Source organism: Synchiropus splendidus, chromosome 1 (genome assembly GCF_027744825.2).
Source record: "Synchiropus splendidus isolate RoL2022-P1 chromosome 1, RoL_Sspl_1.0, whole genome shotgun sequence".
NCBI classification, from domain to species: Eukaryota; Metazoa; Chordata; class Actinopteri; order Syngnathiformes; family Callionymidae; genus Synchiropus; species Synchiropus splendidus.
In genome coordinates, this window is record NC_071334.1 from 22,484,323 (window position 1) to 22,500,782 (window position 16,460).

Sequence of the window (16,460 nt, forward strand, 5' to 3'; positions counted from 1 at the left end):
GGACAATGATGTCAATGTCCTGGAATGGCCAAGTCAAAGTCCTGACCTCAATCCCATTGAGAACTTGTGGCATCACTTGAAGACCAGAGTAATGGCGAGGAGACCAACAAACCTGACCCAGCTTGAGGCATTTGCCAAGGAAGAGTGGGCCAACATCCCACAGGAGACATGCAGGAAGCTTGTGGACACGTACAGGAATCGTCTAGAAGCGCTCATAAAGAATAAAGGCTATGCCATTGACTATTAAGTAAGACAATGGACTAAGGTATGAACAATTTTGAACATGACATTTTTTGGGACTCCATTAATAAAATACTCCAGAAATATTCTTTTTTTATTTTATTTTGTATTTTTGTCATTATTTCAATTGTTGGCCACATATAACTGACACACAAATTTGAAAAAAATCATTCATCACAAAATAAAAAAATCACAAGAGTTAGCAAGGGTATGAATAATTTTGAGGACGAGTGTATATATATATATATATATATATATATATATATATATATATATATATATATATATATATATATATATATCCTGGAATCGTGAAGGTAAATTGAATCTAAAGGACATTAGCATCATTTCCAGCTGCCTCCTTCATCTTCCACGCTCGCATGTGGACAGGGAGACAGGATGGAGCGCAGAACTGCTGTGGAGAAATAGGAAGCGGATTAAGATAGGAGCTGTGTTTAACGCTCATCCCCCGAGGACTCTCTCTGCTGGCAGCTCTCTGCGGACGCACTTTTTTGCTGCTGTGAGCTTTATTTGGACTCTATCTCCAGCCCAACACCTTGCTCGGCTATTGTGCACGACGGGAAAAAGCAGTGGGAGAATTGTAAATGACAGGTCTGCAAATATGAAGGTGTGTCCACGAAAAACATCTGTGTCTATAATTTATATGTATCAAACACATGCTTACTTTTACCAAGCACATCTAATCTTAATGGCTAATATCAGTTCAGTTGTGGAACTAAGTGTTTAAATCATCACCAGCTCCATCATTGAACTGTCGGTTGACATGATGGTTCTGTCAGCGGCTGACGGCATGTCAACAGACTTTTGTTCTACCTGACCGGTCCTCAACACGCTGGAGGAAACAGCCTGCTGGCTCAGTGGCTGGTCCAGGACGTTATCAGGTTGTCACTGATCCAGAGGGCATGATGGCGAGGTTTAAAAGGGTCAGTCGTAATGTCAGCAATTGGTTCATCCGTCTGTGACTCTTGAATAAACAACATGGATTTGAGGGTCAGCACAGGAACTAGTCCACACCACGTGTTGGAGACTGTCAGTGCCATCATATGATAGATTCCCAGACCGAGCAGAAAGAAGAACCAGGAAAGTGGTCATTTAGACTGACACCTTCTTTAAGAAAAAGAAGCAGATGCAACTTTTTCTCAGCACAGCAAGTCATACAAAGGCCCATGTCAACCCTTGTTATCAGGCATGTTGCTCAAGTCAAAGTGTCCCAAATAGAGCTGACCACATGCAGTTGGTCATGAAGCTTGTTTTTGAGCAGTTACCTCTCCAAACCTGAGCACGATTCACGATCAATGGAAGGACAATGGAGCTGAAAACAAGTTGACTCATGAATGAATAAAATATGTAGATTTCAGCTCAATAATGAAAGCAAAGCACATGAATGGTTTATTAAAGTAAATAAATGATCAATGGTGTCAGCTCAATATTTCATTTCCCCTCTGTGCTGCCGTCAAATGTCATGACAAGTCATACCAGGACACTTCTTCCCAATATAGATGAGTTGCCATCACCACTCCTCGTTGTCCCATCCGTGGAACAGTAGCTTCCTTCTGAGACAGCAGGGGGACCCCTGGAGCCAGACATACAAAAGGCACACACTGCAGCTGCCTGCTGGTGTGAGGAGTCCTGCCATCTGACTCGCCAACCTCAACACTGTCACTGGCAATGGCCTTGATCATGAAGCACCCGCTGCATCACGTGAGTAATGACCCGAAACAAGTGAGGAGGCCTTAACACTTGGATCATGTCGCGGGACTTTGAACTTACCTGCCTGTGTTTGTTTGCTCTTGGGTGTGTAGCAATCTGAATACGCCTGAACACCACTCTGACCCAACTGTGAACTCTCACTCCTTTCTCTCGCCGTAAGTCATGCGTTGGATGGACTGTTGCACCTGTGATCGACGAGTGTGGATCTGTGCTGCGTGTACAAGGTTCACATGATAGCGTGAAAAACACTGTTGCTTCTCAATGAAAAGATAAAAACATGCAAAATTTGTTTAATTGTAATCCAAATGACACATATACAAGGAATATTAGCATGTCATCATCAAAACGCACAACCAAAAGAACAGCGAGAGGAAAAAAAAAAACAATCTGTACATTTGAGTTTACAGTGAGTAGCCAACTGGGGAGTACCAGAGCACACTAAGGCAGGTCTTCAGCAGCCAGATGAGTCCTGAATCCACCACAGCCAAGTGTCGTGAGGAATCTGTGCTACAGAACTGGGCTAGCTGACTCTCCGCGTCCGCCATCGGCTGCATAAGTTACAATGTGATCAGAGCGTTTTCGCTGAAAAAAACTGAGCGGTTCAGTGGAGCAGAACTGTACATGTCTTCTCTTTCACAGAAGCCCGTTAGCAGGAGCATGGCAACTCTTCTGTGCAGCTCTGACTCACGGTGACGCATTGGCAAGGCTGAATCTGACATGCGATCACACGCGACTTGCATTTGGCAGGTGAATCCCAGGAAAGTCAAGGTGTTTCATCAAAGTGAGTAGAACCTGGCGACGTGAATTCTCAAAAGAGAGTTTTTGTCGACTCATATGAAGTTGACTCAAACGTCATTACCTAGCCACACAGCCGTCACTTTCTCACCACATGTACCAGTCACACTTAACACCAAAACCTGATTTGGGATACCACACTGTGTTTTCAAACCAGTCCAGTCCAACTGCAGCAGTGAACTGTGCTTGACATTTTGGGTTGAGATATGCTGGAGCGAATCGCAGCTAACATTGGGCAAGAAGCTTGACTCACCTCTGACAGATCGCCTGCCAATCACAAGACACAAACAACCACAGACAGTTGTGGACATAACGTCAGGCTGCAGTGGTGAAATGACAAGAGCGCAAACATATTATGCCTGTGAGTGTGTTCCATTGTTGCATTGCACTGGAGTAGAGCACTTTCAATTGAAATAAAACCATACTGTGTTAATGCCGCGTCTCATATTGTGTTCTGCGTGGGAAGTGGAAGAATATATTGGGGGACAGGCGTTATCTGAGCGGAAAGCTTGAGGTGTTTATCTCTGTTCATCCCAATCTTTGAAGTGACTTGATGCCAAGTGATCAGAGCTGAGGGAAAGGAAATTACAGCTTGTGATCTCAGCAGGGTTTAAGACCAGAGACCGCCCTTGTCAAGACGGAGGGGAGGAGATGGACTTAAATGGCCTCTACGATGACACAACTGACAAAAGCTTTACTTGTAAAATATCTACATTTGCGATTCCCTTTTCAGGTCACTTGCTATTCACCCAGAGCTGCACAACAAAGCTGCATGTCTCCCTGGATGAGTTCGTGCAGGTTGCTCCATGTCGTGTCCATCCAGTGTGTCTCTGAGGGACAGACCTGCACGCGTTTCTCTCACATTCACACACACGCACACAAAGACACCTCCAGGTGATGAGGTGGAATCCCACAAGGAAACGCTTGCCGACTGTGGCGAGGTGCTCCTGATGAAAATCACTGGGAGCTTTAAAGCAACAGGGAGAACCAAAGACTAAACACAATCAAAAGAATGTACAAAAAGGCACGTTTGACCCCGGTGCTCCTGGACTGTGAGATTCAAGTGTTATGTATCATGGCTGTCGTATTGTCAACATCATAAGGTCTTTATGCCTGGTTGCTGACCACACCTGGGCCGGGTGGGTCAGAGTGGTCCCAAAAGTGTCAACAACCAACCTCAAGAGTTCCACGTGTTTCTACACTCAAACAGAAGTGCTGCTTTCACAACCTCTACTCCTCTTCACAGGAGTCACCCTCCTGGTGTAGGTCAAGGGGAGTAACAGGGGTGTGGTGCGGCCAGGACGCTAGTCGTCACCTCCGCCGTACAGGTCGGCCAGCTTGCGGAAACGCGGCCCCCAGTCGCCGAGGTAGTCGTAGTCCTGGTCGCTGCAGCTGGAGGACGAGTGCAGTGAGCTCAGGGAGCCGGCGGTGGAGCCGCTGCCCTCATAGTCGAACACCAGCAGGGAGTCGTAGGGAGGTGCGGTGGGGTCGTTGTCTGCCGCCTTCAGGCCCTGGAGACACAGAGAGGAGGGTGATGAGGGTGGAGGACGGTGGGTGAAACACAACCGCCACAGCAGGGGGGACAGCAATTCATTTGCTTTTTATGAGTAATCACATGCCCGTTGTACATGATCTCACGCACACAGATCTTTTGTTTTCACAATATGGAAAAAAAAATTTTTTTTGAAAAAGTTGAATACATAGCAGCTGTTAGGTGTCCTTTAGGCAAGGCAGGACAGTTATGGCAAAAACGGAAATTAATTAACCCTCTACACCTTGCTTTTGGTTAGTGCACAATCTCCCCAGTCTCCCCTCAGTTCACTCTCAAAAACTTTGTAACTGTTGAGTATTATTTACTCCTTATAAAATACCAAGATGCTCATGTGCGATAACAAGGTAAGAACACCTTTGGTCCAGATAACTAGGGGGCTAAAATGAGGCTTGTATCTGCTACATTTGTTTCTCCTCATACTTCTGGACGAGTGATTTTACATGTGATAAATGTTCTCTGCAATGTGAAGACACAGCAGCAGGTCCAAGTCTATCAGTGTAGCACAGCACGGTACTTCCATTCGTAAGCCTGTATTATGTACAGAGACCTCATTTGCCTGGATCAATAACCGATATCCAACTAATTTCTCTGCATTTCTCCATCTCAGTAAGACCCTCGATCACACTCATGTTTATCCAGCATCTACAACCTCAGTGGAATGATAATAAGCATGGGATGACCGTATATGTGTATTGAGCAACAGACCCGTGGTTAGCGTTGGCCTTAGGTTTTATTTGTACATGAAAATAAAGGTTTGTCACAAGTATTAAACTTGTGCTTTTGTTTTTTCCTGTTCTGTTGAGCATGTTTCTGAACTCATCCGTGATGCCTTCATGCGACGTACTCAGGACGCACCGATAACCGGCACAGCAGTTTTAGGTTGGAAGCTCGAAATGTCGCTTCAGTATGATTGCCGGGCGCTAAAGCAGCATTCACTTCCAGGGTTCTACTCCACCGTTTTACAACCAGGGTGCCGCGGTCCACCAGTGTGCCGTGAGAGAGTGTCTTTATTGATACTCATAGACTGTCTAAGTTTGCTTTGGGGTTTAAAAGCTGACAAAAAACTAAATGCACAACAAAATAAATGTGCTCCAAAATGTGAAGAGAGAAAGAATAATTGTTTTGATGAAGCAAGTTCAGGCAAAGAATGCTAAGGATTTGTCTGGAAACTCAAAACTACAATAAAATCATGCAAATGAGAAGTGATAAAATCTAAACAGTTATTTAAAGCAAGTAAATAAATAAATAAATCACAATATATTTTTGCCATATTGCCCACCCCTTTCTGGACACATTTGAAATAAAAACATTTTCTGCAATTTGTTCCTGCGAATACCCTGGCAAAATGACAACACAAAATGAACAGGGATTTTTTTTATGGGACTTTAAGCACAAGTGTGCTTTGGCCTCAAGACTTTTTTCAATGAACCCAGGGTTCCGTGGCTTGAAAAAGGTTGAAAAACACTGTTCGACTATTTTGCGGCCATGTGAGCTTCGACTGCCCTACTACCCTGTTGACTCATTCTTCCCCATGAGAAGCACCACAAACCGTCATGTCCGTAACTGGCACCATCCAAATATGCATGAACAACTGAAACAAGTAAAGAGAAGCACTGCAACATGACCCGCGCTCCACTTCTCCAGTGGATGGTCAGGAGGGTCTGTTTCATGAGAACCTTAAATGACGTTGTCGGCAAGCAAGCCACCTATAAAGTGAGACCCACCCACCTTTTTCAAACTACTTGAATCCTCAACAACCTATCTTGCGTGTAAATGACTCATCTCTTCTGCAGACCTGCAGCAGCATGGTGCCACTGTGATACACTGCCTTCTGGGTCGTCACATCGAGAGTCTGAGCAAATCTTCCACACGCAGCCAGTTTGATGTTGGATAATGATCAGAGGCATTCATGGCCGACTGATATCACACAATAATCCCCAGAGTTTGCAACTCATCATTTCTTCACCAGAGAAACTCCAAAGTTGTGTTAAATATTTGCTAAGCGGTACCGTGGAACCTTCTCTTCATTAAATTGGGATGCAGGAGATTTAGCAGTTGGCAGAGCAACACGCTGAAGATTGAAGGGAGCTGGATTTTTACGCTTGAGAGAGCTGGAGGACGATATCCAGAGTGGGATTACCATAATCCTGTAATACTTGTGTAGTAAGTGTACAGTATGTGGAATATAGAAAGCTTGTCCTTTCACAGCAAAGCGGAGCGCAGTAAGACCCTTGTTAAACCCTTCAAACCAGCTCCGGTGACCCGTGCGGACCTTTAGAAATGTTTGAAGAGAGGAAAATTCACTTTCACAAACCGTTGGGAAGCAGAAATGTCAAACTTCCTCCAGCAAGGCAACCTCTCGTACCTCCACATTAGCCTCTGCTCCCATGGTGAAGTCCAGAGAGGACAGGAGGGATGGAGGGAGAGCAAGAGGAGGGGGCGGAATGGTGGACAGCAGGGAGTGCTGGGGAAAGATTACACTGAAGAGGGGTGAGGGGGGGGATTTGGGTCAGCCGAGACAGATGCTGCTCCATCTCTAGAAAGACGATTCAGCAGATTACGTTGTCTGAGCATTGACCCCCCGTCCCATACACACACATGTCGCCAGCATGAATTACCTAACAGCACCTAAACGTTCTCCTGTCAGAGCATGAAGGAGGTTGATCTGACAGTCGGTGGAAGGTGGCGTGAGAGGCGAGCCGGCCAGAGCGGCGAGAGCCGCGTCTGCTTGTCACGTCTGACCAGATTAAGCCGTCTCCGTCATCTTGCCGTGTTTGACAGTGTGCATCTATTATTCATGGCTCTCCTTGGCAGATGCCTTTATGGGGCACAAACTCATACACACATGCTGCAGCTGCTAATTCAGACACGTACAATAAAAGTCAACAGTTGTGACTCATCACACGTATACAACACAGGCCTCATGACTCCCTGGGATGAACGGTGCAGGAGCGGCTTCGGTCACGGTTTAAATGTTTCCACACCAATTGGGCTCACATGCTAATTCAATTTAAGACCGCAGTGAATCACATCCTCTTTTACATCCTGTCAACATTGATTTGTGATTCGGGACACGGTGTTGGTAGAGACCAGAATAACTCCACGCTGGTGGGATTACCTCAACCTCCAATTAGTAATCCAGACTGAGAATTGTCGAAGGCCATATAATCCAGACTAGCAGCTAAAGTTTTCAGAGATTACAAACCCTCCACTGACCTGCTGAGGAATTCAACTTCCGTTTTCCGTTTTAAAGCAAGTCTGCTGACAGTTAACCCAGCCACATGATGGTCATATTTTCAATGTGGGATTATTCACATTCAGCCACTACACCGAACACCTCAATGACAGAAGAAGGAAGTGTGAGGACACCCTTCACCACCTCTCTACCGCTCCGATTCTCTGCTGGTCACTGTCCCATCCCATCATCCAAAGTAGATCTCAAAACGTTTTTTGTGATTTTTTTTTCCTATCTGTTGCAGAAAGGAATGATTTGACTGGCTTTCCTCACAGAACTGAGGTCTGAAGTGAGTATGGATCAATAGCTTGCTCTGGGTCATGAAACGATGAAGCTTCCAATAAAAGCATATTAATAGCAAAAAAGCCATCTTCATGGGCGCTGAACCAGAAAATCTTTGGTCCCTGAAAACAGGATCAGGGACAAAGTGCAGCAAAGATGAAGATCAAGACTTCAAATAAATCACCCTTCCTGCCAGCAACGCTGACCTCGCACACAAAATTTCAATGTTTTAAATGTCAAAAAATATTTGTTAATATTTTTCTGGTGAAGATCAAGACTTGAAAGAAATCACCCTTCCTGCAACTGCACTGACCTCACACGCTAAATTTCAATGTTTTAAACGTCAAAAATTATTTGTCATTATTTTTCTGGTGAATAAACTGGTACACGACTCATTTTAAAGGATTTACGCACCAATGTTCATCCCTGGTGAACTTCCACCATGATGTTTAATCTTATGTGTGCAGACTTGAATTTGGTCATTCTGGTGTCAAACATTAAAATGCACCTAACATTGACTAAATAACTTGATTCATTTTTGTGATCCAGTTCCACCTCTCCTTTATACATGTGGTGCCTTATGTTCAGCAACAGCAGTCAACGTCTCCTCATCATGCTTTACTCAGCAAAGGTGAAAGCAGCAGGTAACTGGGAGACTAGTTTTCTTCGCAGCATCCTTCTCTCCTGAGTTTCAGCCCCCACTGTGTTCATCTCACAACCATTTTTTTTGATAACACCTTCGCTGCATTTACAATCACTAACAATGGTTTCCAGATCCACCATTGTGCGCCTCCACTTCCTTCCTGGCAAGTGCCTAGCGCTGAAGGTTAGAGGCATCATTACTTGCCTAAAGAGCTGCTGTCCAACAGATTGCGAGAGCTTGGAAAGGCAGAAAAACAGCAGCAGAATGTGATCAGGGTGAACAGATTGTCTCTCAGCGAGTGAGCGTGGAGCACGGTCCACTGCTGTGGTCTCACTAACTGGTGATTCATATGCTGCTGCAGTGCAGGGTCCCTGATGGGCTTACCTCGTGGATGAAGTCACCAATGTCTCCAGGATGCGGGGCAGCAGATCGCAGGGGATACTGATGGTCATGGTGCAGAGGTCTCTCGTCCAGACGCCTGATGCCGACCTTCACACACTCTGGCTCAAGGGCGTCAGGCTGCTGCAGTTGGCTCAGGTCGTAGTCCTAAAAAAGACAACAAGATCTAATCACATATGTTGCATTTACATCCAAGCTGTACCATTATATTAAAAAAAAAAACCCGACACTGACAGACCAACCAGGTAGTCGGCCAGCATGATTAATTTAACAATAACACTTAGTAAAAGAACATCTGTCTCAATCTGGTCCTCCTCGACTCCTTGAATCCCAGACCACCTCGTCTTGTTTCATTATTTCACTCAGTGAGCCAGATGATGGGTCAGCTGCTCCCTGTCCAGGAGCTCTGAGTGAGTGCCACGCCACTGATCCTTAGCACTGTGCTTCCTTTAGAGGTGGCTCAACGCTGGGGGCTGACTGAGACATGGCAAACATATGGGGCTGAGCCCAAGATTGCTGAAATGTCAAGTGTACATGACCCAAATCATACATGGTTAATAAACAAAAATATATTCATTAATTTAGAAACTTAATTTAGAGACTAGCTGCAACACCAGCAACATTGAGATCAACCAATTTGCTCCCACTTTGTCCTGACAACATACTTGTACTTCCACATGTTATTTGTTCATTTTGTTGGGCCTTGTCTTTAGATCGCATTGTATACAGCTGTAACTCCACAGTAACTTTCCATTTTGGGATTGCTAGAGGGTTATACCTTGCCACACCCACACACACAACCACATATATATACAAATAATGTTATTAATTCCAGAATTTGTGATTAATTAATCTCAATTAATTGCAGTTTAATGGTATAATAATATTTGCTATCGGAAGCCACATTTTTTCAATTTGAAAAAAAAAAAATTGGTTAATTAAATAAAATAAAATATTTTAACGTGTTTTTAGTAGTAATTAATTAATCGTAATTAACTTGTTAAAGCCTCACCACAAATATATATATATATATATAAAGGCTTAAGAAAATCAATATTTTTACATATGCTCTTTGTGTACTATTTGTGTAAAGGTCAGAATTTCAGTCCATTGCAGCGATATCATTTCATGCAACGTCTCTTCGCTCCTGCATCATCTGCCCTCAGGGAGGAGCTGTCCGCACTTTCCACTGCCCTCTGATCATCAGCGGCTCCAAACCTTGTCAGTCTTTCTCATCGTTCGCACAATGACGAGAGTCAGAGCACGGAGGTGAAGAAAGGGTCAAGACCTGTGCTCAGATCATACTCGGTAACACTGCAGCAACCATCCACGGACCATTTCATGCCTGCCACTCTCCAGAGAGCCACTGAAGCAGCCTTTTCAGGAACAGCATGCTGTGACTGACCTTGAGCTTTGTTCACAACATTAACAACAGACCTGTGAGAACTGCTAGAGCCTGGCACAGAGAAAAAGAAATACAGACATCCTTGCTTGTATTTCAGAAGAATGTTGTGTTCAGTAACAACAGAATGTGAAAGGGTGACTTTCTCAAGAGCCTCTTCTGCACTTCTCCGTTACTTTTATGCCGTTAGTCTCCATGAACAATGACTGCCGATGAGAGTAAAACCAAGTTGGAGGAAGGAGCAGTTGGAGCTGGACATGAGTGAGTTAAAGAGGAACAGTGAAGGCAAAGATAATTCATTCTGGCAAAGCAGTGAGTACTGGGCAGGGTTAAATCAAGGTGAAAAAGAGGGTGCAGGCAGGGTTCACCAGGAGGAGAAAAGAAGTGTATCACTAAGTGGAGAAGTTTGGATATGAAGTTAGGGAGGCTGGACTCAGGCGGTTTGGTGCCATCAAATGTTTCGATTACTGTCTACCGTTAACTCCATTTCCATGGCAACAAAGTTAACAAAATGAAAGATTGAGTGAAGTTTGAAAGCTTCTTTAAGGTTATGCCAAAATCCATAAAGTGCTGCGCGACCTCAACAAGCTGTTGCCCTCTAATGTTAAAATCACAAAGCGGAGTCCGCTGGTTGAATACAAGTTACATCTTTCCCCCCGCAGACGTGAGCAGCAGCTTATGTGTTTGGCAGCAGCCGAAGAGTTTTGTAGAGGGACACAGGAAATTGTTCTCCAACAGAAAGCAATTAATCCGGTTTCGAGGTCCTCTTTTGAGGCGTACTTAATCTCCGCTGAAGGACAGATGATTGAAAACTGTAGACGAGCGTGTTTGTATCAACACTCTGCGTCTTTCATGGCTCATTTGGAGGAACTGTGTGTGTGCGCATGCCTGCGTGCGGCAGTGAGAATGCATGTGGAAGAAGATGAAAGCATGTTATCTATATTTAACAATATTTATATCTCAATCTGTCAATAGACAAACGGTCCACTTTTAGCTCACAAATCAGCACTAAGTTTGCAATGAAAGGGACAGCATGAAGCAGCATGCGTGCACATGTATTAATATTCTTGTGTGGACCAATCTTTGACAAGACACTGATCTTATGTGGACACTTCACTTCACATAAGAGGTTTGAGGGTGAAAATGTCAAAAATAACTGGGTCATTATATTTGGGTTCAAGTTTGGTTCAGATTCCTGGTTAAGGTTAACCATTTGTTTTGGATGGTTAGGTTTAGGACCAGAGGCTGGGGAAAGCATGATGGCAATATAAGGATATACTGTATAAAAGTATAAGGAATGTAAGTACGAGTGTTTTTGTGTGTACCTGGTCCTCTTCTCCACCTCCTTCCTCGTCATATTTCAGGATGTTGTCGCGGACATCATCCTCTGGGTCAATGAGGAGCTGCTTGGCTTGGCGCTCCTTATCCCTCCTCTTCATCCACATGACAAACACCAGCACCAGCACTGTGAAACAGTCGAAAACAGATACTAACTTTCAGAAAATGAGTGGAGGGATCAGGGAGTGCTGAGTTTTTAGAAGGTGGATGGCAACTCCAGACTGGAAACTAATTTCTCAGACAATTGAACAGAATATATAGCTTCAATACCGAAAGAATCGATGCATCCAGAAGACACTACTAATGTACACTCAATTTATCACAGTCTGACTGAACTTGTTCTTCATTAGAAGTAGAAAGACAGTATCACTGTATGATTTATGAGGAATGATGATCTATGAAGGATGAGCCTTGAAACATCCACCAAAGTGCACTTAAGGTCTTCAGCCTAAGATATGAGTTATTAAAACAGTGATTACCTTCTGAAATGGAAGTTATAAATGAACGAATATAAACGCTTTTATGTGTATTGATTACGACTTACTTTTCCAAGGGCCTGTGAAAACACTTCCAAACAAACCTCAATGAGAGAACTATCAGCGTTTAAGAATCTGACTGGACAGCAGAGGTATGACAAAATGACTGCCAGTGCAGTCCTCAACTGCAAGTCTGGCCAGTAATTATACAGATGAAGTTTATCTCCTTCTGGACACGTTTTGATGGGGTGAACCGCACCAGGGTTACATCATGGTGCTGCTACTTCTGTGGATTTTCAACAATCGCATGTGGTACCGGAGCGTACAGTATTCCCACAAGCAACAAGGGAACACTGTACGTAAACCAGTAGGCAGTACCAGGATCTTATACCTGTATATTATATAACAGTATGCATGGATTGCCCAAGCTACATTTGAAAAGTGAAATCCATGGCAGGGGTGTTATGTTTGTTCAGGGAAGAAAAAAAAACATTATTTGAAATGGCTGTTATGGTATTATTTATTACCTATATTTGTACCTGGTATCGCCACATACTCAAATGTCAGTGCTCGTACTTGGTCAGCAAAAAAGTGGGACATCCCTCCTCAATACTATCAATTTAAATGCCACATTACATCATAATTTGCAATGACATTACAATAAAAATAAAACTAGACGACTCACCAGCAAATGATGTAATTATGCACAGATTAGTTAGTGTTTTTTTTTTAAATGCTAGAATGTTTTTCATGAAAAAAGCTCCAGCTGTGATTAATAATACCAATGATTAAAAGATGAGAAAATACCAAAAAGCCCTACTATGACTGTCTTCATAGATGACTTCAAAACTTACAGTTAAGAATTTGAAATAAAGAAAGCTTCATATCAAGTCTGAGAAAGGCAGCATATAAAAAATACTTCCAAACATCTTAGAATCTTGCATCTTAAAAAACGGCATGTTACACCGTGTTAATGTCTTTTTATTTGGTTGTATAATCTGCCTGACTTTAGGAGACAGAGTGTGAAAATGCAAGTGATTCTGAACCTTGAGGGTGAAATACATCAACTCCACAGAGTGAAGTGGAAAGAAGACACCACAAACCCTGAAGACGAGATTTAGAAAAAAAAAAAAAGGCACGTCATCATAACTAACATTTTTCTTTGAAGCTTAAAAGGAATGCTTGTAGCAGCAGAAGACAACACACCTATTGGCTTTCTGGGTCTGGCATGACTGCCCTTAACGATAAGTCCTCTTGAATCAACATTTACGTCTGTAAGTTGCTGCCCCAGAGGGTTCGCTCTGGTCCCTCTTCTTTCATCTGCTTCTCAAAAGTTAGAATTTTGCAAATGCCCCATTTAATATGTCTAGCAACCATGCCAAACAAGGTGTTCTCTGCAAATAACGTAAAACCACAAAACACATGAGTTACTTTCTACTATGTTTCATTTACACAAATTGTCTGTGTTTCCATTGTTTAAGAGGGATGTGCTGCACAAAAAACATTCTTCAGCTGCATAACTGTTGTGAGGACCACGTGGTGCTCAACATTTTCCAAGGGAGAATATCCACATGACTTTTCGGGTTGTGGGTTTGATCCAGGTTCCCCTCCCAACATGACCATGAAATAAAGACAAAGTGACGTTCCTGCGCACTGGTGATTGGTGATGCTGCACTGAGGCTCAACCTCAAGTATTTGGAGGATGACTGAGCATTATTTCTTGAACACAATGCAAAAAAGGTGATGACAAAGCTTTTCTGTGCCAGCACTTCAATGGCTTGAACTCACCACCAGTATCCTGGATCTTATCTACATACAAGCAAAGTCAGTGTGATGGCATTGAAGCATGGCAAAGAAACGACGACTAAAAGGAGCCAGTCTCACAACGTGTGTTTGTGGACAAGCAAACATCAGAGAGAAATGGAAGTGACAGAGAGGAAGCCAACAATTTCCCCCACAGGCATCGAGAAAAAGTAGCAAATTGAAGCAGGACCTTGTCCGTCACAAGGACAAGAACACCAGCGTGCAAGCAATTCAATATAAATTAAGGACAAGGGTCATGCAATTGTCGACGGAACTGTTCCACATCGATGCCCTGGTGAAATCGTTAAAGCTAAGAGGTGTCAGGGACGCAGCTGCGCCATCACTCTTCTAGTCTGTCCTTCAAACCTTGAAGAATTACTCTGATGAACTACAACATTAAGTGCACTTGTCTGGCTCGCAATGTAAAATATTCCTTTTCATACATTTGTGTTGCAGAACAGACAACATCAAATTAAATAGAACAGCTCGGCCAACCAGCAAGCAAACAGACTGACCCTTGTTTACGCCATTTCTTTTGCCTGATTTGATCAGCTCTTTGTTGGTCACTGATACAATTAATTTCAAACTAAAACTGTGTTAGTAACTCAATTAATGGAAGCATTTCTGGTCAGGTCAGGTGGTGGCAGTGGTCTCTTGTGTTCAGCGAAAGTAACGTATGTTCTGGAAAATTGCAACACTTTTGAGCAATTCTGCTGCAGCTAGAGTCAAAATGCGACAAATGAGGCTAGACTTTGTGTGGGGGACTCACCGAGGAGAATGATTATGCAGATGAGGATTGCAATAATGGCCCCAGTGCCCAGTCCTGCAGCAATGATGCGCTCCATGTCCATGCAGTCGCCATGGTGATCACACTGGCACACCTTGACCCGCAGGTAGGAGGTGTTTGACATCGGCAGGTTTCCAGAATCAGTGATCATGATTGGGACTTCGTAGAGGCCGCTGGCGAGGGAGTTGATCCGGAGGCGAAGCTGTGCGTACTCACCTTGACAAAACATGACCACAAATATGTCAGCACAGTGTTTGTTCAACAAAGTTTGACAACTACACCCCCACCTTTGCCTAATGTAGTCGGGATACTACCCAACCACACAGCAGACAGGAACATAAACAGTATTCAGTCCTTGAGCATTAACAAAACTTTGGACTCACTGGGACGGTGGTCACAATGTTATGGACTGGCCTAATGCTTTTGTGTTGACAATTTTAATTCCTACTTCGCACATTGAAAATAACTAAAAACTGACCATTCAGGCGACTTAGAGTCCAGTTACGGCGGACATCCGATGGGTAGTTGGCCAGCTCAAAAGCAAAAGGTCCAGCATTAGGGCTGAGGTCTGGATCGCTGGCTGTGATGTTGATGGCGTTGGGATCTGGCTTCTCGCACATCTCCACCTCTGGGGGGAACACGTGTGGCGCGTTGTCGTTGATGTCCAATAGGTGGATCTGAAGGGTCCCGGTGCCAGTGGCAGGTGGGTTTCCTGGAGAGGAAGATGAAATGTATGACAGGACTGAACAAACGGCTTTACGTCAACAAAACTGATTTTCTGAGTTTCATTATGTAAACGTGGCTGTAAGTGACTAACAAGAGTATGAGGTTGCGCGGTTAAAAGCATCAGGTGTAGTTCAAGGACACTCATGAATCTAAGTGACGGAATGGGAGATTGTTTGGTCACCTGATAATGAAGCATTGGGGCTCAAGGACACACCTCAGATGACCTTGGGTTCAAATTGGCACAGATTACCCAACAACACCTTCATGAGCCCTGCAGCTGTACTCTGGCCAAGTGAAAACCACAACAGAATCCTCACCAGCAAAGCTGTTAAACGCCCTTATTGAGTGAGGCCATCTATAACAGATGCTCTCATTAGCCACAGCAGGCTCAAAAGTAACTCACAAGGTTCAGAGTCAAAACTGTAAACTGCAAAACTTGATTTAATCCACTGTGCCGCACGCACATGCTGCGGCTTTTTGCTGAGGCCTGAACCTAGTTTCAGAAAATTGGAGGGATACATTAGGAAGGGCATCTGCTGCGAAACCTGAGCCAAAGAAAACATGTGGCCCACCTGCTGTGTCAGAAGTAAATCACAATGAAAACTGTCAACACCAACTCGGAAGCTATTCTGTTATTCTAAGAGTCTTGGGTACATCCGGTTTGTGTCCATCCATGAATCAAACAGAATTATATGAATCATTATATTGCGAAACCACTACTTAACACTTAACTGTAAATTATTCACTGACGTTGAAACATGAAAACACTAATTGACACACATGTCAAACAGCCTATATTATGCAAGTGATTTGGGGAGTATGTAAAATATGAAATAACAAAAGTCCTGCAGTTGGATTCAGATTTCTGAAAGCACACTGCACAGTTTGTGTTTGGTGGGAACACACTGTAACATCCCTCCCTCTCCTCACTTCTGATCAACGATCATGAGAGATATCCTAACTCTACATCGAGGACAGCTTATTCAACAGTGCATCTCCATCAATAGACAGTACCTGTTGTGGGGCCGCAGCTCATTCAGTCAACATTCTA

The 16,460-nt window shown here is 43.7% G+C and overlaps 1 protein-coding gene across 1 annotated transcript in view; it reads right to left on the bottom strand.

Annotated features, from left to right (window-relative positions):
* Positions 1 to 2,247: 2,247 nt before the first annotated feature.
* The window catches only part of LOC128752792 (cadherin-2-like), a 67,284-nt gene continuing 53,071 nt past the window's right edge, over positions 2,248 to 16,460 (bottom strand). Inside the window, exons 12-16 of the mRNA XM_053854412.1 lie at positions 15,162 to 15,395; positions 14,666 to 14,899; positions 11,605 to 11,744; positions 8,863 to 9,024; positions 2,248 to 4,277 (exon numbers count right to left, since the gene is read on the bottom strand). Coding sequence (XP_053710387.1) covers positions 4,071 to 4,277; positions 8,863 to 9,024; positions 11,605 to 11,744; positions 14,666 to 14,899; positions 15,162 to 15,395 — 977 coding nt within the window. The 3' untranslated portion in view covers positions 2,248 to 4,070. The remainder of the gene's footprint in view (positions 4,278 to 8,862; positions 9,025 to 11,604; positions 11,745 to 14,665; positions 14,900 to 15,161; positions 15,396 to 16,460) is intronic.